At 43.5% G+C, this 24,230-nt stretch overlaps 1 protein-coding gene across 3 annotated transcripts in view; it reads right to left on the reverse strand.

The window, feature by feature from the left end:
- Positions 1 to 24,230, reverse strand: part of LOC110520118 (obg-like ATPase 1) — a 47,306-nt gene that overhangs the window by 4,488 nt on the left and 18,588 nt on the right. For all 3 annotated transcript variants that reach the window (XM_036974446.1, XM_036974445.1, XM_036974444.1), the window contains exons 5-9: positions 17,362 to 17,537; positions 14,213 to 14,293; positions 13,710 to 13,807; positions 1,750 to 1,890; positions 1,080 to 1,176 (exon numbers count right to left, since the gene is read on the reverse strand). In XM_036974446.1, coding sequence (XP_036830341.1) covers positions 1,080 to 1,176; positions 1,750 to 1,890; positions 13,710 to 13,807; positions 14,213 to 14,293; positions 17,362 to 17,537 — 593 coding nt within the window. The remainder of the gene's footprint in view (positions 1 to 1,079; positions 1,177 to 1,749; positions 1,891 to 13,709; positions 13,808 to 14,212; positions 14,294 to 17,361; positions 17,538 to 24,230) is intronic.

The raw sequence follows: 24,230 nt of genomic DNA on the forward strand, positions 1-24,230 counted from the left end.
GCATCAAGGTTTGTCTAGGTGGAGAAAAATAGATTAGGGGATGATTTTGTCCTATGCCACACTACAAGAGGTACACATCATAGTAGTTAACAGCTATGCAGAGCAGCCTGATAGATAATGGTCACCTAGAGGCTGCCTAATAAAGCATGCTAAAGGGCTTAGCAGCACCACGTTACAGAGTGCAGTTTTTACAATGTAAGATGTATTGGGTTAATATAGTTACTCACTGATGCTTACCAGACTAAATGTCTCTCACACACAATCAAGGCTAGCCGTAATCAGTTATGTCAAAGGAGACAAGCCCACAGGAGAGAAAGGCTTGGAGGACTTCTGTTACTTTCCTAAACACACCGAGGACATCACTCATGGCTGGGAGGAGGTGGCTCATATATTATTGTCAATCAAAAACTTTAAGATCAAAGTCGTCTTTTTTCTTAAGAACGTACTGCACATACTTTCAGTTTAGCTAGTTGTCTTAAACACTGCTCACGTTACTTACATGTGTTAGGATGAACCAATGCATCGGTATGCTACTCCTGACAGGTAGAACACATTATTAGTACGGCCCTTAATCCTTTTATTCCCTCTAAAACATTTGCACAATACCAGTGTGCCGAGCCAACATCTGTATCGATGTCAATCCTCCTGTGATTCAGTGTCACCCAGGCTCTCGGCGGGCTCAGTAAACTGAGACACAGGGAGGAGGAGCCACCAGCAGGGCCCACAAATGGTCAAATGAAAAGCCACATCAATTTCAGCACAGACAACCCCCGTCACACAGATTAGGCAGGCACAATGCTAGGGCCCCTTATCTCCCGCGGCAGGAGGAGGGCAGGCAGATCTGCGCTGGATGGAAACATTCTCAGGACGTAATGGGCAAAATCAATTGTTGCCCTCCTCAATCAATGTAGCCCCCCACTTTCACTGTTCAGCAGCTCACCAGTAATTGAAGTTATCCTTGGCCTGTAATGACTAGCTAAAGCAGGACCATGACAAAGTTGAAAGTGGCTGATATCAGGCTGGATGCCAGCAGGGTGGAACGGCTCGCGGCGCGGCCAGCCGCTGGGACAGGGTCTTACCCGGATGGTCCACGCACGGACCTCGTCTGGTCCAGCTGTGAAGAAGTACTCCAACTGTAGGGCTCCATAGCCAGCCTTGATGATCCTTGTCAGAACGCTGTCAGAATAAGCAGGGTGAAAGCAATATCAATTTTCATGTTGTTCACGGTGCTGTAAATGCTAGGTCATTTAGGGTATTTTAGTATTGCTTTGATTCGTAGCCACCTCTCTGGCAAGACCACATCAATCCCAGCATATAAACTCATTAAATAAATAAAATAGGATCACTTCGTTTAACATAGAGCATTTAATTCTCCAGTGATTTTTTTGGGATTAATTGGCATGCTTGCCGTCTCATTTAGCACCTTTAAGAATTCATCCCAACGTCTCTCAGAGCTCGGGAGAAAAAAAAATCTGCTGTCACAATTTCTCTTCCTCCATAGAGGTTTTCACATACGAACAATACACCCAAAATGCCCAAGTTATAATTATACCTGTAGATGACAGATGACAGTTAAAAACTTCATTTAGAAGAAAACCCTTTGACTGAGTTGTTCCCGTTAAGAGAGGGATCCTTGCTTTATAATGGTAATTACTCTCCCATTTATTATTCTATCAGCGCATGTAATTAAAGGAGTGCGTGGAGGGCACAGTTGATAATAAAGTGTGGGGAGACTGAATGCTAATTAACCTCTGAGCCTTGTGCTCGGTGCAGTACTTCTGAATCTCCTCTTCACTCATGTCCTGCAGGAGACTCTCCACTCCTCCACTGAAGGGGATGACCAGCGCCCCGGGGTCGTGACTGTCCACCCACTCCTTGATTTTCACCAACCTGGACAGTAGACACAACAACACAGGCAGGATGGAGCTTCGTGGTGTTGGTGTTGACTGACAGAACAGAACAGAGTAGCGTTTGTTATCCGTCGGCTGGCCTATGCATATTCATGAGAGAACAGCCCGGCCTGTTTACCATGCCGTTTCGGAACGTTGCCCTGCCAAGGTCGCCCTGCGATTGCACAGTTTCACTTTGTTGCTAAGTTTCGGTTATTAACAAGTTCCCAGTTCAGGACTACGTTTATGTTCATGTGTAGGTATGAAAGAATACATGCAATGACATCCCATTAAGAAAAAGCAGATTGTTGACAATTATATGGTTAAAATTGCAATGTTTTACCCCAAATCCATCCTTACTGTCGGTTGAATCTTTACTGTAAAGGACAAGTAGATTTATTTCAAACCGTTAGCACCCAGTCCAATAATTGCTCTAAGGCCTGCAGGATGGATGTAAGTATAGTGTTCCCACTTATGAACGTCTTAGTTATTCACTTCCCTTAAAGCCGTTTTAAGAGGTTTTTCTGCCCTGTGACTCAGCGGGACACCTGACATTGCAGGACAAAGATATCCTCACAGTTAATGGTAACTCTCTGCCAGAACAATGTGTGAGGGGGGTGCGGGGGGGTCGGATAATTATGAGATTAGCCCCACACGCTTTCAGCCTGGCCTGGGATTGGACGAAACCCAACGAGCAGCATCACACAGACCCATTTTAACACTTTGGGCCCGACAGAGAGAGCTCCCAGACTTCTAGATTGATTCTAAAGGCCCCTGTCATTATCTGTAATCCTACTTTCCTGTTTAAAAACCTATAAATCAAAAGGCAGGGAGTGACCGCACAACCTCAATGCCACAGCTATTCCAATAACAATGTCAACCGTTTATCATCTCGCTATTGGATCACTGGTGCAGTCAATCAACTCTAGTGTATTTCTACCGCTTACAACAATACAATCAATGCTAAATATGGGAAAAGAATGACAACTTCAGGGAAATGTCATAGCAGCGGTTGCTTGGATGCTTTTTTTTGATCATTTCATTTATCTTACTGAGTGATGCCAAAATCGCTTCTTACACCATCAATGGATTCCCTCTGCTGTAAACATAACTATCTATCTAGAACCATCGCCTAATATTTCCCTTTCTGCTAAGAGTGAGGCTGTGATGCGCTTAAACTAGAGTTGAGGATTTGACAGCCGCCACTATGAGCTGGCCACCACTTCCCATGAAGGGAAAGAAACAACATTTAGTGGAAACCTCCAGCTTGAAAGCCAAGGAGATGACTGCCTCTCCAAGAGGGGAAAAGAATCCAATCTGGGATAATAACAGCTGTAGCCTGTCACTTTTCGGAGCCCAGCCGTCTATTGGCTGGCAGATTATTTGCATTCCTCAGGTATCGCATTCTCTACAGGCAGCCGAATAATGATTCACAAATCACTCTCCCCACACCAGTCAAGGGCTGTGATCCTGTGAATAGACCATTGTACCTGCGACTGTAATTGGTGAAGACTTGACAGAAGCGAGCTTCGCCAGCCAAGTAACAAAGAGGCTCTTGGTGGAGCGCTGAGGGATGATTTTAATAATGCGGACGCCGAGATGGAGAATGTGAGCGCCAAATGAGCACGAGGGTCCCTGGGTCCTCGCATCGAGTGACACAGGAGCAGACAAACACCTTGCCACAGGAACAAGGTACACCCCCTTCTCCCAACAGAGGCAACGCAGCACTGTCAATTAAGAGATTTGATGTTCTGTCAACATGACTTCTCCGACCAATTTCAGGAACTTCACCACCGTCTAGTCACGCCACTTTACAGTAGTTACATCCTCTCCAATTATTTGTGTGAGAACGCGTCTTGACAAATGAATCGGGTAAATGTTCATGCCAAAACATCAAAAATATTGCTCCTCTCCAAGAGGCTATTCCATCACGCATACATTGGTAAATAATGACGTACAAAGTGTCATGTGATGTCAGTCCGTCATGTCAAAGTCAGGCCGTGCAGTTAATAAGTGAAAAGTTGTCTGCACTCAGATGGGTCTATGTCCTGTACCTTTAATGCGCTGACAACTTGATACTGAGAGTCTGGGCCATCTGTCTCAACTATGCACTCTACAATCTAAGCAATGCCGAGCTTAATTCATCAGAAACTGGCAAATAAAATGTATATTCTATTGTCGAAATGTTTCACTTTCAGTATACAGTTTACACAGTGTTGACTCAATCCAAGAATGCTTCAAAGTACTTGTACTATTTGAGAAAAAAACATGTTCCTTAACATGCTGTGCAATTGAGTTCAGATGTGTTGTTTGTAAAAGCAGGGTGACCACTGTCAAAGATGCCAAAATATCAAAGTACATACAATACATTACTGGGGGAAGAGAACAAAAGACTGTGAAAGAAAAGACACTCTGTGTGTGTGTGTGTGTGTGTGTGTGTGTGTCTTGTCACTGTCCCATTATGCCTCAGTATAGAGTGCCATCTCTCACAGCTCTGCTAATAGAAAGATTCAGCACTTTCAAATCTAGATCTCCTTCTCTGAACAAATGACGCCTGAAATTTTTATTCTTTTTATAATGGAATTTCAATGGCCTTCGCTGCAAATCTAGTGGAAATTTTTGCATATCAAGTAGGAAAAATTAAATGTTAACCACGTTTTAATGTGATTAAGGGTGACAGGGACATTATTTCTGCTAATCACTCACCGGCCTAAAAGCCTCAAACAAGACTGGGGAACGAGCCAGGTTTCTGCTGCTTTTCCTGCTAGTCTCCTAAAAAAAAGTATGTATATATATCCCGTATATAATCATTTAAAAGCAAATATAATACATCAATAGTTTCTTTAAAACCGGCCTCCAACGATTTCTATTTCTAAATGTATTTATTTTCATCTCTATTCAACCTAATATATATTCATCAAATTATGCATATTTCTGGTATGTCTTCATAATACTCTAACGGTATTTTCTTGCGGTCATGTTATTTAGATTATTCAAAACAACCACATCCTAAACATGCTGTTATTCGATACCCTAATAGCCTTTTTTGTGTGTCGCCTACATATTTTATTCCACAATAAGCCGACAATACCTACACCTAAATTAACACAGGTTATTAGCTCTACAATACACGCCTGCAGCAATTACAATACGTCTGTCTATTCAACGGAACAACCTATGGTAAAGTAATGACAACCTACTAAAAACAAAAGAGCTTCCAACACACAGTAGGCTGGAATGAACACTTCCCACAGGGGTGCCTTGTCTATTTGTCTTGTTCTGTGAGAGAATCCTGAAGGGGGAATAATTCCTGTGTTTCCGCCTGCCTGGGGCTGCCCTGGGCTTTGTCACAGCTTTGATCTGCTTAAACGACTCAGGAGGGAGGACACAATGGGAGCTCCTAAAGTACAGGTGCAGCTACCTGAGCCTGTGACCTGTGTCTGCCGTGCATTCATACGGACCGGCTTCATTATCACTGCTTAGTCAGGTAAGCCTGTAAAAAGGTGAGGACAAAGGGACCCAGCACCTAGGCCCAGAGTGGCCTCCTTTCAGATGCAATTGAATGCTGACAGGACTGAGAAGTAATCCTCTAACAATCTCTCCCTCTCCACTACTTCATTACTGACCCACCCACAGGTGGACAGACACACAGCCAAACAAAGCTCCTCAGCACTTGAACCTGGAAATCACGCACGTGCGCGCACACACACACACACACACACACACACACACACACACACACACACACACACACACACACACACACACACACACACACACACACACACACACACACACACACACACACACACACACACACACACACACACACACACACACACACACACACACACAGCTGAAGGATTCCCCATCTGTCTGCTGTTGCTGCTGCTGGCTTGCATGCCATGCACCAACTAATACAATAACAACCCAGAGGCTTTATCCCCCCCCCCCCTCTCTGTTTCTCAGTTCCCGCTGAACGCTCTGGAGCACGCAGCACCTCGACCAGCTCTCCACCCCTCCTCCCTCAGTGGAGGGGGGAAATGAGAGGTATGAGCTCACGGTGCCGTTTGAGGCTGGGAAGTCAGGGGCTCTGTGGGACGCTTTTCATCCTCCCAGTGGTGCGCTCCTGTGAGGACACGAGTGCAGAAGCTCTCTGCTCCTCGTGGCCACGGCTGGATGGAGAGGCGAAGAGAGGCAATACATACAGCCCTGAGAGGCAAGCAGCCAGCACACAACCTCAGCCTCTCTCACTACTTTCCTCACATCACAGCCAATATTGTGAACTTGTTTCCCTCTTCACGGCTGAGGGGAGCAGAGCGGTACAATGGGAAGAGGCTTAATTAAGAGCATCCTCTTGCTCTCTTTTCTCAAGCTGCACAACAAGGCCATGCTAACAACAGGCTTTTTCAATTGTTTTTTCGCTAACAACTTTCTTTCATGAAGTACAAATACTTGAAAACAAACATAGATCAAATCCATAGTGAATTTGGCTTTATTGAATGAACAAACACTCCATAAAAATAAAAAAATGAATATCACGATCAGAAATTCTAACAGTAACTCCCAGGAGTACATACTACATCACCCTAAATAATTCTCCATACGGGGCAGCAGGGCTGTCATTCATTGCAATTGACTGCGAGCAAGAACACGAGGGGGGAGAAAGTCATCAAGATGTGACAATTGTGACAAGAGCAGGCAAAGTGTAGCGCAAGCAGCAGAATGTAAAGCGGTGGATTTCTCCATCTCTCCCTCTCTCTTCCTGGATGACAGCTTAATGTGTACCACATGCAATATTTATTCTCATCTCGTGTCAGACTGTCTACCCGTCCAAGGGAGTACAAAGAATGGCACTTATTAGAATAAAAGCAGAGGGAAGGTAATCAAGGACATATGGAACATCAGCCAATCATGCCCCCCCCCCCCCCCCCATCCTTATTCCCCCCTCCGTTTCCTTTTTCCATTCATAACAGTTCAACAATCACTCTGATAACAAGCTTTCAGGAGCTGTATGTGGCAACACTAAATTCATTAATTTATCTCATTAAAGCTGCCAGGCTGCAGGACACTTGCTGTGACATGTGTGTTTTGTTTTAACCCTTATCACAAAAGATAATAAACAGCACAACTTGCCAAAGCTATCCAAATATATCATTAGCCTGACTTAAAACACACAGAGATTCTTATGCTCTCAATAGCACAAAGAATGCTTCCGAGGATGCTTCCGCTTCTTCCCCCCCCCACCACCACCACAGAGCTGCTTCTGAATGCTTTGGAAGAGGTTAGCATACTGTGTTACAACAGAAATGGCTATTCTTATCAAAAGAACACGGACTGAACGGAATGAGGCTGTGATCATGTCTTATATGCTGACACACACCCTTTAAGCAGCGGATTCAAACCAAATCCAGTGTTGTCACGGCAGTTGACCTAGTTAGTAACACAGAAAGTATGGCCAAAAAAAGTAGTGACACAATAATCCCTGTGTGTCTTACGAGCGGGTCAAGAGCAAGAGGTAAGTGAGCTTTACTCAGTTCAAAATGGGACTTCTGATCAGTATCTAACCTGAAGCTATGCCCTCTGGTCAAGTATGTAGCCCGGGTTCACCCACTTGGCATTGTCCCAATTTTTATTACACAAGGGGACCGTTTCGGGGAACTCGTCGCTGTCTTGTGAGGTCAACAGAGAACAAACGAGTGTCTGCTTTGTTCCTATGGCCAGGAAGGAAGGCTGTGACACTCACCGTTAGGATCTCATTAGTGATAACAACAACCGAACAGAGCCGTCCCTGCCTGCGTGTCTTCCCCAACAAACCCCATCAGACCTCACCAGACCAGACCACAACAAAAGGCAGCCAGGCTACCCAGTGTCTTCTACTCATCCAACATGGGGAACAACAACAGTGTGATAGACCAGGCAGACAGACCAGGGACGGTCAATAACAAAGCCAAGTGAACTGATGCTCCGGGACTTTTATTAGAGACCATGTGGATATGGTTTACTCCTCTCTGAGCCTCTCAAAGTCATCCACACTCATTACAAAGCCTAACTGAAGGCTTCCACTAGGAGTGTGTGTTTTCAGCAGGGTACATGTCTTCCTTCCACGGGAATGTAGTTTTTCTCTCCAGGATCCCACAGTACATAAGGGGAGAGGGGACGGCTGTGGACAGAGTGAAAGGGGACCCACTGATCATATATGTCCCACATCGCTTTGAAAGGCAAACCGTGACTCCCTAGACAGCAGTTCCTTAAAACTTGGATGGAGCCAGCGGTTTTGCACTCAATAAACGTTCAATTCTGTTTACGGGAATTATGGTTTGGAGTAGCAAAAGTGGGCTGCTGCCACCGCTTTCCTGTCACGGTTCTCAGCAGACCACAACAATGCCTTCCCTCGGTGACAGTCTGCCTCAAAATCTGACGGTGACCAAGATGCGCGCGCTTGCCAGTTCGTTAACAAATCCTCTAAAGTTAAAGAAAATGTACAGTTATCATTACTCTGCACCAAAATAAAAGTTTAAAAACATAAAGTCAATCCTGAAATCAAACGAATAGAAGACCTGAACAAAACATATATGAGTAGGTTGTAGAGAGAAGCCGAGGGACAAACGGAGCACGTCCTCTCAGACAGTGGGATCTTTTCAAACTGAACGTGGCTAGACCATCAACCCTGCTGCGATTCACTGCAGAGGTACCTTTACTTTAATTGTCAAAGCACCACCTACAGGCCAGCTGGGGTAGTTCAATAAGCAAACATACCTGCTGGTTCACTTTCCATATCAAGAGAGAAATGAAGAGACAGCCAGTAAGAACAAAGTAACATGTCTGGAGACACACAACATAAGCAGGAAGAAAGCAATAAACATACGACCAATCCACAGACAGACACGTGCCAGACACACACACACGCAGACAGAGACAGACAGACAGACAGATAGACCCCTTGCATGTAAAAGCCCCCTGTGAAGAGCCGTCCTACCCTGACATTCCTCTCCCCGCTCACTGGTACAAACTCTGCACACTCAGAGAGGTCACGCTTTCCGGTTTTCTTAAAGGTCAACACACCTACTTAAGAGGCTCCAATTTACTTTAAAGCACATTACGAGGAGAAAAAAAACAGGCTGGCTCTCAAGTGGAGCTTTGCGTTTACTAAATGCGATGGCAGTTGGCCGTCTGCTAAGGACATTGGATTAAATATCTGATAATATCGAGGCTAATGAAAATATTAAAAAAGGTTGAAAACTCCACCGACCAGGAGCTTTTAAATTACCAGCTTGTGCCTTGACAAGTGAAAACATACAAACAGCAGACAAACACCCACATTATAAACTGAGGAGTAATGACCCTCTCTAATACACAAACTATGTGACACAGACAAAAGTGTTCCAGGCAGCCTACTGACGCCGAGGGAAGAGAAAGCCTCTTGGTAGACTCTTGTAGATGCCATTCCCTATCACGCAATGCCTCTCAGTCATAAACACATGACAAATGCGGCCTTAATCATTTTTTACGAGCGGGGATGTGCAGGAGGCAGCGCATGGCTGGAGGGGAGAGGGGAGCGGCGCGAGCAGCAGGCAGCCCCCGCTCCACAGAGGAGAGGGCCGGAGTGGTAAAGGCTCCTCTGGAACATCACTCGGCCAGCCGGCCTTTGATCTCCACACCGCAATTACGCCAACATCCAAATGAGCATGGAGTCGCCTCGGCAACAGACTTCAAACATGCTCATGGACACATTCTCATACACACGCACTGTACTGTACTGTATGGAATTATACCCACGTGCTCCTCTCTACAGTAAATGATGTACCGTCTCCAGCAGAGAACCTGGGGATGAAAGGAGGCCCTGTTCCCTCTCTGATCCCACCATTAATGATGGCTGCTTGCTAACGCTAATACAGTTTACTCTTGTTGAAATGAGGTCAGCTTGGTATGTAGTGGTTACAACACTGCACTCCAAACAGGGATATGATGGTCTAACAAATGGACGCGTTTTCCTCTGGCAGAATTCTTTCCCTACGTTATATAACATGGAAGTATTTCGCTGATGTAAAGACACACCATCATAATAGTAGGCCTATATCTGTCAGGGCCGTGCACAGACCTTTCGGGGGGCAGGTCCAAAACGCTTACTTTCCTAATTCATTACTCAAAATTCATAAAATACAAATGGTCTCTGTATCAGAACATTTGCATTATGGCCTATTTATTTTCTGCAATATCACATTCGTCACTCATTGTAAGCAAGCTAGAGCCAATGACTCCTAGTAGGCTACTAACTAGAGATGAGATGAGTGACATCAGAAAAGTGTCTACCAGCTGACCATAGCGGATGATGATGTAAATCTCCTAGTTAGCTAGCTAGTTTGCGATGCTGTCAAAACAAACCATTTTACTTAATGTCAGTTTGTTCTGCTGATGACATTTGCTTATTACCACCAAACACTTGAAATCGCCCCTTCTCTGTCCATGAAGATATCCCTCTAGTGGTGTGGGGGCTGTGCTTTGGCAAAGTGGGTGGGGTTATATCCTTCCTGTTTGGCCCTGTCCGGGGGTGTCCTCGGATGGGGCCACAGTGTCTCCTGACCCCTCCTGTCTCAGCCTCCAGTATTTATGCTGCAGTAGTTTATGTGTCGGGGGGCTAGGGTCAGTTTGTTATATCTGGAGTACTTCTCCTGTCCTATTCGGTGTCCTGTGTGAATTTAAGTGTGCTCTCTCTAATTCTCTTTTTCTCTCTTTCGGAGGACCTGAGCCCTAGGACCATGCCTCAGGACTACCTGACATGATGACTCCTTGCTGTCCCCAGTCCACCTGGCCGTGCTGCTGCTCCAGTTTCAACTGTTCTGCCTTATTATTATTCGACCATGCTGGTCATTTATGAACATTTGTTCTGTTATAATCTCCACCCGGCACAGCCAGAAGAGGACTGGCCACCCCACATAGCCTGGTTCCTCTCTAGGTTTCTTCCTAGGTTTTGGCCTTTCTAGGGAGTTTTTCCTAGCCACCGTGCTTCTACACCTGCATTGCTTGCTGTTTGGGGTTTTAGGCTGGGTTTCTGTACAGCACTTTGAGATATCAGCTGATGTACGAAGGGCAATATAAATACATTTGATTTGATTTGATTTTGATAACAGTGAGAGACACACATAACAGGTCCAACTGAAAAAGTAGCCTACCAGTAGGCCTATTCAAACTATCCACCCGGATAGCACAGTGCTTGCTACGGGCAAGCACAAGCACAATGCAAAAGTCAGGCGAGTGCACGCTTGATGCAGGAGCGCGGGGGAGGATTTATGAGCTAGTTTGATTTGCAATTCGTTACATACATTTTTTTTTTAAATATAAAATTAAAAATAAAATAATTCCACTTAGCTGCGAAAGCACTTTCTCATAGGAGGGCAAAAGGGCAGGTGCTCGAGCACTGGTTGAGCCCTATCTGTGCACATGCCTGTCTGTCACTCAACAAAAGGCCTTTCCATTTGCAACGCTATCTGAACATGGTGATCAAACAGGAAATTATTGAAAAAGGAAGGTGTGTAGCCAAAACGTATGCTTGTGACAAAAATATGAGAACACACCATCAACAATAACAACTGAAAAGTCTGCCTGAAAGTGAATATGTGATTAACAGACATTGCAAACACTGCACTATGTAAATGAACAAAGTGCCGTGGGCCTGGAAAATGGCCCCCCGAGTGTCCCGAACCAAAAAAAGACAAGACTGGCCTGTTTACCTTCTATGGTTCGCCTCTTTATTCTCTACTCACATTAAAAGCTGAGATTACAATTTGCCTTGCTGTTTGCTTTGAATAGTCTTTAACCGTATCATCATCGCAACTGTTCTGGGGGAAAACACGGGAGCATGGCGACAGCCAAATGGCAGTCTGGCGTCGCCACAGCAGACTGCCTGCTATTAGGGCTGAGAGCAGCATTTAGTGTACATTTAGGGGCAGCTAAATCTACCTGTAATCATCTCCGTACAGGTGTGGGCTCCACTCTGGACAAGGGAAGTGGCCCATCACTTGTCAATCAGAAACACTTTGATGTCTGCATTGTTCCACGCTGAGCCCTCTGGACACAACGGCACTACTGTTTGCCCATTTGAAAACGCCCCGAGATTTATTGCATTTCTCACAGTAAAAAAACAAAACCACACAGAGGTAACATAAGAAAAAACAAAATCCTGCCCATGACTGACGATCCGCAACGTCATGATTCATCAGATTTATGTGTTTCTGTTGCAGCGTTCCCTCCTCCCGCTGTCAGACAGACAGACAGACAAGACTGTCATGTCAGGAACATTTTTGAACAGACAGTCATCAGTTGAACAACTTCCCTCCGAATCTAACGAGTCTGCCAAGCGAAGCAGAGACAAACAAAAGCAGGAACAAACTGTTTGACACCGAATCCTAGAGGGCAATTGAAAAAGTGCGATACCAATCCACAGGTGAGTGGTTATGGACAGTATGTGACTGTTGCATAGATAAGACGAGTATCCCTTTCACCTGTAATGGCCATCTCCCAGTCTGCTCTCCCTGTGGCCAGGGAAGCTCCACTCTCCTCAAGGTGCTCAAGTGAAAAAGCCCACTCTCATCACCCCTATGGCCACACTAGCACTCTGCAACAGGCCATGGCAAAACCATAGGGCCCATATATCAGGTACTGCATGAATGGGACATGGAGAACACTGTTTACCAGACCAGTGCTAAACAGATAGATTTGGAAACATTCTGACACAATCTCATTTAGTCGGAGTTCACCTGTAGAGTTTATGAGACAGAGATAAGTCAGGCAGGGCTTGAGATGACAAGTCAAATAGAACCGCTGATTACACCAAGAACCCCTCTGACCTGTTTACTAGGAAACACATACAGTAGTTGAAAGCACATGTTTGTGAGTCACTGTGAACATCTAAGTTTGCAGATGTCATTCTGATCTCACTTGAATTCCATGCAAAATATGTATTTGGAGATGGCGAGTCAACCCAGTAGGACAAAGTATTCATATTTTCGAAGAAGCGCAAACAACACATGTAAACAGTGAACTCTTCAGACAAAACCAAACATTTTGGGGGAAAACAATTGTAGACATCATAATATTTAAAGAGAACCATCCTTATGATTTATTGGCCCTCTCCATACAACATGCATTCCTATTTTGGCTTTGAGTCACTGAATGTTAATTTTTGTTGTCATTTAAAGCCTTTCCCCCTTTGATATCATATGGAAATGTGCCATTTTTCATGGAAAATGGAAGCCAGATGGTCTTAATACTTAATGAAGTGCAGAGTTTTGGGGGCTGCTTTGGTTTTAGCAGGGTTGACTGTGACTGGAGTGTCACAGAGCGGGCTGAGTGCCACCCCCAGGCAAGTCCTGTCACAGAGAGACTATCTTATTGGTCTGGAGTCAGTAGAGCAGCGTGGGTACGGTAGTAGTAGACAAACCAACTCCACAGTGGCTGAGGGATCACTTTAGCATGGGGAGAATAAAGAAGCTTCACAATAGGACTTTATGGTATCGAAACATCCCTCATAACTATCTGCAGTTACTGGTTAGAAGGGGGACACGGTTTAAAACCGTTATTGAACATTGGGAATTGACCATGGAAGTTCTTTGGAAAACATTGGTTCAATGTCTCGCAGTTTGAGCTGATATAACATAAACTGAAAACAGGAATCATTCAGTCATGGTTATGGATGGGTGAGGTGTAAGGGAGTCGACAATTAATAAGAAAATACACATTTTGTAAAAGGGAAGGTACGTGGTTGTCCATGCTGTATGTAAAGTCAGTGGGGTTCCTCCCTATTTCTGAGCACTGACTTACCATTTGTTCTTTCTTCTGATGTAGTCTTTCTCTGAGAGGTTAATGAGGTAAATCATTGGCTTGGATGTCAAAAACAAGTATTTGTTCAACACTTCGATCTGTGAGAGAGAGAGAGAGAGAGAGAGAGAGAGAGAGAGAGAGAGAGAGAGAGAGAGAGAGAGAGAGAGAGAGAGAGGACAAGAACTGAGGATCCAAACTTTCCAAAGTAGTCTTTGAGGAGGATGCAGAATAAAAAGTGAAGCCAAATCAAATTAGGATCTTGCCTGGACTCTGCAGGGAGCCTCTATAAAGCGTTTAGATCATCAGGCCGGACTGATGTCATTAGTTTGTTAACAAAAAAAGTCATATAGAAATACCCCCCAAAAAGACAGCATGCGCATTCAATTGTGATTTGCATATCAGACCCATTTGTCTCAAAAGCAGGAGTCTGACTTTCAGGCCAGATGAAAAGATAAAGCTGATAAATGGCAGTAATACATTTGAGTGTGACATCAAAGTCTTACCTCCTTCTCAGTCCAGTCGCGACAGTAGCGGACATGTTTCTTTTCATCCGCGACCCAGTTCTTGATTTTGAGCATTACGTCCTGTTCGGGGGGATTAAAAAAAGAATGAAGCCATTAAAGGAGATGAAAAAGAATACAAACCCAGCAGGGTACAGGGTAATTATTTCCTAAATGCACGGCATCCTGATGACCAAATGAACAATGCCGGCTCGTATTGAAACAGGAGAGGCCGGGCTTTGACGGGGATGGCACGCACAAGCCCCCCCCCTCGCTCTCTTAAAACAGAATAAAATGCCCTCTAGTGAGTCGCACTAAGTTCACCTGTTTGGCACACGCCATATTCAATAACGACCATCCAATAATAAAAGTATAAAGAGAGAAAGAAAGGGGGAAGAAAGAGAGAAAAGGTAAGGCTAGTTGGTTAGTAATGTGTGTGTTATTTTAAATCCCTCAGGCTCTCTGCAGCGAGCAGTCATTGAATATGCACTAGTCAGGCACTAATTACACACTGTTCCTCCTGGAGAAAATATTAGGCTTTTCCAGCAATGTTTGCCATATTCATTACTGAAGCAGTTGTGGGTTGAGAACCCACAGGCAAGACTGGGCCATGACAGGATCTGGGAGCGGGAATGGGTGGGAACATGGGAGGGAGGCAGTTATAAAAATTTGTAATAAAGAAATTGAGCCTATTATTGTTGATCCGACCCCCACAGAAATTAGCGGAACACATTCTTTTTGTTCCTTTCAACTTAACCTCCCCCTTCATATAAAAACTCCTCCACCCCCTGCAACACTCCCCCTACCTCCTCTTTCCTCCCCAAACCCTCGCAGCACTTCACAATCACACAACCCTTTAAAGAACAGAGGAAAAGAGCCTGCCAGAGCCTCAATTACACAATGGCAGAAAAAGCTCCACACACTGACCCCCAGGCAGCTGCATTCCCTCTCTGCACATCTCTCTCTCCGCAGGAATTCTAAAGGCCTTTTAGTCAGGCAGCCAGAGTGCGGCCAGCAGGAGAGAGAGCAGGAAGAGCGCCGCACAGTCCGCCCGCGTCAGCCCAAGTCTTCACAGAGAGATTAATCATGTGTGAAATGGAAACAGCAAACGGCCAGTGACATAGGCTGAACCCGCTCCAGGTTTCCCTCATCAGCTCTGGGCCTCCGTGCAGCGCTCCTCTAACAGGCAGGTGTTAATAAAAGGCATATGGGTCCCACAGGGGTCAAACACATACGCCTGCCACCAGGAAACACTGCTGGGGGTCCTAGCTGCTGAATATTATTGTTTGTTACGGACAGGGAATTCTGGGATGAAACATTGTCCTTGTTCAATAGACATTATGATCTCAAAATGGATTGAAGTGATCATAACAACAGTCTTTTAATAGGAGTTCGAATAGCACATTATGTTGCAACATTAGGCCTATACAGTGTTTCACAATATGCAAAGACATATTTGCTTGTGAACCCACAATCAGCCAGTTGAATTCATGCTGAATAAATACACGCATGGTTCAATTGGCCGAGTATTCTCAGAAAAAGGCAGATGGCATGGTTTCAATCACTTTTGAACAAGTGCAGATATCATGTCTATTTTATAACAGGAATAATCAGCTTCAGTTATAAAACACCCCATGTTTGTATCAGTCCTATCAATACCCAACACATGTAGGTAGCTATAGAATATTGAGTAACATCATTATTTGTATAGAAATGTGTATAATATGTCACACTACAGAAATGTAAATATCTGTACTTAAATGCGTGTTAATTCAGTATTCAGGCGTATTTTCGAAAGAGAGAGGACTAAGTGAGGAGCTCTGGGAAAACAAGCTGCAGCTACAGAAATCAGTGCTTCATTCTACGTTCTCGATAATTACTCAGTAAGTGCTAATTATTACCGTTTAAATTCAAATACATGGCATTTACCTGGTTATTTTATGGTACTCGAGGCACTATAAAAGGACGTGCTGCCAAACCATTTATTTATTTACATTAAGGAGAATCATGGTATACGGTGGCAGAGGTACTGCCTACCCTAAACCTGGACATAAACAGAAGGACGAAGGATGCTCTCAGTAAAACAAAATAAAACTCAGCTGAACGTGTCAAATACCAAATTCAGCCTGTAAGAAATGCAGCCTTTGATAAGGACCATTCTCTCACTTCTAAAGGAGCCTTCTATAGATTTCACTTGGCAAGGCATACACAACCTTTGACAAGTAATGTAAATTATTTTTATTCATTGCCTAAAATTGTCAGCAATTATGTGCGTCAGCGGCCACCTGCCTGGCCTGAATGGCTGCCCGTCTGCCGGGCTGCTAAGGGGGATTACTCTGAGGGGGACCGACCGGCCGGGGCCCCTGCAGCAGGTGAAATGGCCCCGCTCGTTAGTGTAATGAGCGGTCAGAGGCTCCATGTGCAGGGGTTCTGAAATTGAGCACGTCGCTCCCTCTGAAAGGCCAGATTACCTCGCTCACTCGCCCATTCTGCATTGGGTCACACTCCCTCTGCCCTGCACAGAGCACATCATACAATCACGACAGAAGCAGAACTACCGCAGTGAATACGGCAAAGCTTCGTTATATATATCAATATTATTACTTAGGTTTGGGCCCCGCATGCATTTCGACATGATATACAGTATATTTCGACGCCCTCTAATCTTACACAGTCTATTCTGTGTCTCACTGCGGAGAACCGAAGAATGTTCTGTCAAAGCACATTTATTGTATTCATATCTGGGATGTGGGATTGTGGGTCACCCATTGTATGGCCTCACCCAATTTTCAGAAACTGCTGTGGGTGCGGGAGCGAGCTAGCGAGAGCTGTGCTGTGATTTGAGTATTACTTCAGATGAAAAGAGGCTTGTGAAAACACTTTCATTAGCCCAGCACTGTGACCCAGGGTTAGCAGCTGAATACCTAACTCTCTATTCATGATTTCAACAGCAGAAAACCCCTGACCCCCGATCACTTTCAATCTCAGAAAAAGAGAGAGAATGGTGCAAAGAGAGGAAGGAGACCCTATGGGGGGGGGGGGGGGATAGAAAAAAAAAATCCTCATTGACACTGTGTGTGGAACGCAGGGTTATTATTTGTGCTCAGGTGCTGTGTGGGAGCTGCATTGGACATGCTGAGACATTGACTCACGTATTCAGGTTTGAGTTTCTTGTCGCTTCCTCTCACGGCCACCTTCTCCAGCTTCTCCATAATGGGCCCGATCATCTCCTCATCCTTCAGCCTCAGCTCCTCATGGATGATCTCAATGTCCCTCACTGGGTCCACGTTCCCCTCCACGTGGACAATGTCCTCATCCTCAAACGCACCTACAATACAGCAAGAGGATCACATCACTATAACACACTGCCACATGCACAAGTACTTGAACCTCAGAAATACACACAAGCACACACCACAGGAGGTTGGTGGCACCTTAATTGGGGAGGACTGGCTCGTGGTAATGACTGCAGCGGAATGGGTGGAATGTTATCAAATGCATCAAACATATGGTTTCCATGTGTTTGATGCCATTCCATTTGCTCCGTTCCGGACATTATTATGGCCCGTTCTTCCCTCAGCAGCCTCCACTGATACATGCGCACACACACACACACACACACACACACACACACACACACACACACACACACTCTGCATCATCAGGATCAATGGCATCGACTGTTCCTCAGGTCACAAGTTGTACTATGAGTACTGAGATCACCAACAATGATTACATTCTCAGGGGAAAATTGGACGAATAAATACATCCACTTCAAGAAGCACAGTGGGAGAAAACCATGGTAAATGTAATAGCCAAATCACAATACATTTGACTATTCTACAAAATACATACCGTAAGCAAGCAGACGTTTCATAAGCACCACTATGAATCTTCAACTTGCAGTGTCATGGTAAATTCCTCTAACAGTTGTGGGCTCCCCCTTTTACTTACATGGAAAACTTTAACTCTTTGCCAACTTTAGTACCCCAATGTGTGAATTTAGCCAAAGGCGTTTCTGTTTTTATTGTGCTGAGAAACAAGACAACTTTCTGTACCTGTGCCTGTGCCAGAATGTACATCTGTATGGTGTGTAGCTAGTTAATTTCTAAGAGGCTGTCTGGCACAGCCTCTTAAAATGGTGAGGTATAAACCAAACACAAACAGTTAAATAATGCCCACCTGGAAATAAAAATGTATTCATACGTAAAATGTTACTGTAAATATGAATACATAAAACAGGGCCTTCCCTCTGCTAATCAATGGCCTAGTTGCAATGGTCTTGATGGTGATTAGATAATGAAGCACTTAACCACACAATTTAGCCAGCCACTGATGATGTCCTCCTCCTGATTCTGGAGAAGGGCTCAGGGTTCCGGCCACGGGGCAGGAATGGAGGGGTAGTGGGAGGCATCTGTCAGACGGGGACTGACATCCTTTAACACCAGCCATGGCCATCTCTCTGGCCCACTATCTACTATGCCATTAACTAGTGTCAGCACAGTGATCGTTACCATTCACCCAACTGGCAGGTGACAAGAATCCTTTATGGCTTCTCGGACATCCGGACGATATTTTAACTTGTTTTCTGAAACTTTTACTTCTATAAAGCCACGAGTAAAACACCATGTAACTAAACACAAATATGTTGTTTCTGTGTATGGTTAAGCTCATTAGCAGCATACCCTTACACATCTTCTTCTACCTGACAAGCATTAACAATGAGTTTTTTTGAAAATCATTAAAACTGTTTTTGTAAAACACTGATCTTCAGTTGCACTTAAACCTTACATTTTCAGGATAAATGAAGTTTTATCATCCACCTGTGTAGCAGGGTTGTGCTAACTTCAAAATTGAATTGAGAGAGCCTCGGAAATTCCAATTAAATTCTAGACGTTTAATTAAATTTGTCGCAAACAGGATACAGAATTGCAATTTGAATTTGAATGAAAAGGAAATAGAATTTAAGTTACTGAAATTAAATCAAATTCAAATGCCTCTCCTATTCTGTATTAGGTGTAATCTACAACAATATCCATATTGTACATAAAACGTGTCATTATATACATGCATCGCTCATCCATATATTTATGTGTACATATTCTTATTCATTCCTTTACACTTGTATGTTTAAGGTAGTTGTTGTGAAATTGTTAGATTACTTGTTAGATATTACTGCATGGTCAGAACTAGAAGCACAAGCATTTCGCTACACTCGCATTAACATCTGCTAACCATGTGTATGTGACCAATAAAATTTGATTTGATTTGTTGAAACAATAGATTTTCAGGACAAAATCTTAAAATTAATGATTAATGAAAACAAAACCTATATGCGAATATTCAAAGTCATTATTTTTCATAACAACAAACAATATGGGGGAAATACTACATTTCCCAGGATCCATTACTTTAATCCTCAAGTTGGCCCTAAAGCTTTAGAAAAAAAGCCAAACAAATGAAATGATTTGTTGCCATAAATTTGCTTGTTCTAAGCACTAACGTTAAAAGAGTACAGGAAATGAACATTGTTTCCAGAGAAAAGTGATATACTATTTGTTATCTAGTGACCTGTCAGATTCAATGAAACTCATGTTCTATGGCTAAGTGGAATTTATTTGAATTGCACTGAATTAAATTCTACTTCCTGTCACTCAAATTCAAATTCAAAATCCTGTGGGGTTTGGCCAATTCAATTTCAGTTTTAAATCGGGAGTTGAATGGGAGTCAATTCCAAAATTCTGAATTGAGCACAACCCTGCTGTGTAGTGTCTGTCAGGACATTGAATCTCAGGTTAAAGCATTGCTGTGTTAATGGATGATGCATGATATGTTTGACATCTGCGTGTTTTGGCGAAGAGTTACTTTATATTCGAACAGCACTCCCGCTTGAAGTGTTGACACCTCAGTGGAGAGGAGTGTTGACAGTTGAGGCCCAGTGAGGAAAGTACATCATTTGATTGATTCATGCCACTTATCATGGCTGTCATACTTCTGATTTAGAACAAGTTTCAACCATGATTCATGTTGGAAATGTTGATGATTCATGGCATGGATGGGTGTTTTAACAAGTATTACAACAACACTGCAGTTTCCTGAGACTTCCTCTCCCCTGTTTAACTAATTGAGTTATGTGCTGTGTTATATTTCAGCAATAAGGCCCAAGGGTGGCCAATATATGGCCAATATATCACGGCTAAGGGCTGTTCTTATGCACGATGCAACACGGAGTGCCTGGATACAGCCGTTAGCCGTGGTACTGTATATTGGCCATATAACACAAACCCCAGAGGTGCCTTATTGCTATTATAAACTGGCTACCAAAGTAATTACAAAAGTAAAAAGTATTTTTTGGTCATACCCGTGGTATACTGTCTGATATACACTACCGTTCAAAGAATTTAGAAATGTCCTTGCTTTTGAAAGAAAAGTATGTATTTTGTCCATTAAAAGAACATCAAATTGATCAGAAATAGAATATAGACATTGTTAATGTTGTAAATGACTATTGTAGCTGGAAACGGCAGATTTTTTATGGAATATCTACATAAGAGTACAGATGCCCATTATCAGCAACCATTACTCCTGTGTTCCAATGGCATGTTGTGTTAGCTAATCCAAGTTTATCATTTTAAAAGGCTAATTGATCATTAGAAAACCATTTTGCTAGCACAGCTGAAAACTGTCGTGCTGATTAAATAAGCATTAAAACTTCTTTAGACTAGTTGACTATCTGGAGCATCAGCATTTGTGGGTTCGATTACAGGCATAAAATGTCCAGAAACAAAAAAACTTTCTTCTGAAACTAGTCAGTCTATTCTTGTTCTGAGAAATGAAGGCTAATCCATGTAAGAAATTGCCAAGAAAATGAAGATCTTGTACAACGCTGTGTACTACTCCCTTCAAAGAACAGAGCAAACAGACACTAACCAGAATAGAAAGAGGAGTGGGAAGCCCCGGTGCACAACTGAGCAAGAGGACAAGTACATTAGAGTGTCTAGTATGAGAAACAGACACTTCACAAGTCCTCAACTGGCAGCTTCATTCAATAGTACCCGCAAAACACCAGTCTCAACGTCAACAGTGATGAGGCAACGCCGGGATGCTGACCTTCTAGGCAGAGTTGCAATGAAAAAGCCACATCTCAGACTGGCCAATAGAAATAAAAGATTAAAGTGGGCAAAAGAACACAGACACTAGAGGAACTCTGTCTAGAAGGCCAGCATCCTGGAGTCGCCTCTTCACTGTTGACGTTGAGACTGGTGTTTTGCGGGTACTATTTAATGAAGCTACCATTTGAGGACTTGTGAGGCGTCTGTTTCTCAAACTAGACACTTGTCCCCTTTCTCAGCGGTGCACTGGGGCCTCCCACTCCTCTTTCTATTCTGGTTAGAGTCCGTTTGCATTGTTCTGTGAAGGGAGTAGTACACAGCGTTGTACGATATCTTCAGTTTCTTGGCAATTTCTCACATGGAATAGCCTTAATTTCTCAGAACAAGAATAGACTGACTAGTTTTAGAAGAAAGTTTTTTTGTTTCTGGACATTTTATGCCTGTAATTGAACTCACAAATGCTGATGCTCCAGATACTCAACTAGCCTAAAGAAGACCAGTTGTATTGCTTCTTTAAATCAGAACAACTAATTTTAGCTGTGCTAACATAATTGCAAAAGCGTTTTCTAATGATCAATTAGCCAACACAACGTGCCATTGGAACACAGGAGTGATGGTTGCTGATAATGGGCCTCTGTACTTGTAGATATTCCATAAAAAAAATCTGCTGTTTCTAGCTACAATAGTCATTTACAACATTAACAATGTCTACACTGTATTTCTGATCAATTTGATGTTATTTTAATGGACAAAAAATGTGCTTTCTTTTAAAAACAAGGACATTTCTAAGTGACTCCAAACTTTTGAATGGTAGTACATATGTACATTCTTTATGTGCATGTTACACTGGCTTCTTCTTCTTCTGACATTACACAAACAAGCAATCAATCTATGGAAATGCAACTGCTTACGTCACCATTCAATCATTTTGAACTCTGATAGCGTGATGAGATCAACAACAAAATGACAGATTAACATGAAATCAAATTTGCCAGTCTCATTCGAGTCAACAGAAGCTCTACACCTTGGTGCAAGCTATCATGATCATGCGTGTCGTTGTCATACTCATGGTAAAATGAACTTATCCAATTACACTTTGCCTAATCAGGCTGTTTTGGTTCCTCTCCTCTTCCAGAGGTACTCCACAGTATAAACAGTTCACTTACGCCACACAGAAAGAGGCCAATCAGTAGAATTATTGTTTTGCTGCTCCAATTTGCCAGCTCCCAGTTCTACACTGATTGGAATGAAAATGTGCTATTGTGTGCACGGTCCCTTCATGAACTTAAAGTGAAAATAACGCAATGTGAATCATCTGTGAGAGGCATAAATGTATATACTGACAAAGGATTGTCATTCTTTTTTGGGGATAGATCAAACAAGAATGTGTGTGAGGGATAATTGTTCTATGGGCTGTATCTCTAATATATATATTTGTTGGAAAGGCTGGACATAACAATAACAGTCATATGTTGACAAGGTTAATCTTCTAAATAACAGCCCTCCCAACAAACGGATAACTCACTATTACACACACGGAATTCACAAGTGGATTGTGAGGAAGAAGCTGTACCGTCTAGGTCGAAGGAGCAGATGATCCCCTACCCCTTCAGTGATCTACCAACAGCCTTTACTGAACACTACATTCCAAAGTCATTTACTTTCATTTCCTCTAATTTCACATTTACATCACACCAGCCCCATTCAGGCCTTAGTAACTGGGCTACTATCTATGCATGAGGAGAAAGAGGGAAGAAGAAGAAAAAAAACCGGAGGAGGTAAATCTCCACAATTAGGCCTTTAACGACTGGGTCTGGGTAGGCCTCTGTGAAGACGGCACTTATGAGACTGCGGCGCCACACAAAGCCACAAGGAAGACAGTAAAAAAATAAAAAGAAGAGGGGGGGGGGGGGGGGGGGGGGAGGGGAGAGAGCCTGGTTTCAGGAGTCAAGTCTATCTTCCAATTAACATTTTACTGCTTTGTTTCAAATACTGTATGTTTTGAAGAGACCATTAGCAGGTGTTCCTTTATTGACAGAACAAAGGGCTTTATCTTTTAAGGGCCCGAGCGGCACAACAATGCTCTGACCAGAGAATGGCCGTAAGGAGTGGAGTCTGGGGAAGCTTTGCTTCCTCAGCAAAGTCATGGGATAGGACTCTTACGTTAGAGCACCAGTGAGAGCACCAGTAGCAGCACCAGTGGGAGCACCAGTGGGAGCTAGGGACTAGGGAAACAGAGTAACAGTGCCTATCTCTCTAACATGCACTGCCTTCTCTTTTGTTAGCATGTCTCAATAGATTGACTTTGCCTTTTACAGCATCTGCGATGTAGAATTCCATTCCCATAGTGAAAATAATACAATTCACAGACATAAGAAATTACAAATAGGTATTGAACAAGGTCTGTTACGTCTCTAGTTCAAATCATTTGGCACAATAATGGGCTCATTGATTGTTTTTGGTTTTACAGCTTGTTACTCCTCTGGGTTGCTGACATGTGAGCTTTCAATGAACCAGGGTGACAACTGTTTCAAGAGGCCGTATATTTTCAGTTTGTAGAGGTGAAACACTTGAAAACAGGCAGCTAGTTTAAGGGACTGATGTCATTACTTTTCCGTCAAGTACAAAGACAAGGAGAGACAGGAGAAACATGTCACAAGTAAATACTGATCAAACTGACTCCTCTAGGCCTCCCGAGTGGCGCAGCGGTCTAAGGCACTGCATCGCAGTGCTAGAGGCATCACTACAGACCAGGGTTCGATCCCTGGCTGTTTCACAACCGGCCATGATCGGGAGTCCCATAGGGATTGGCGCAGCGTCATCCGGGTTTGGCCGGGGGGGGCTTTACAAGTAGGCTGTCAATGTAACTAAAAATCTGACTTGCCTAGCTAAATAAAGGTTAAATAAAA

Source organism: Oncorhynchus mykiss, chromosome 3, assembly GCF_013265735.2.
Source record: "Oncorhynchus mykiss isolate Arlee chromosome 3, USDA_OmykA_1.1, whole genome shotgun sequence".
NCBI classification, from domain to species: domain Eukaryota; kingdom Metazoa; phylum Chordata; class Actinopteri; order Salmoniformes; family Salmonidae; genus Oncorhynchus; species Oncorhynchus mykiss.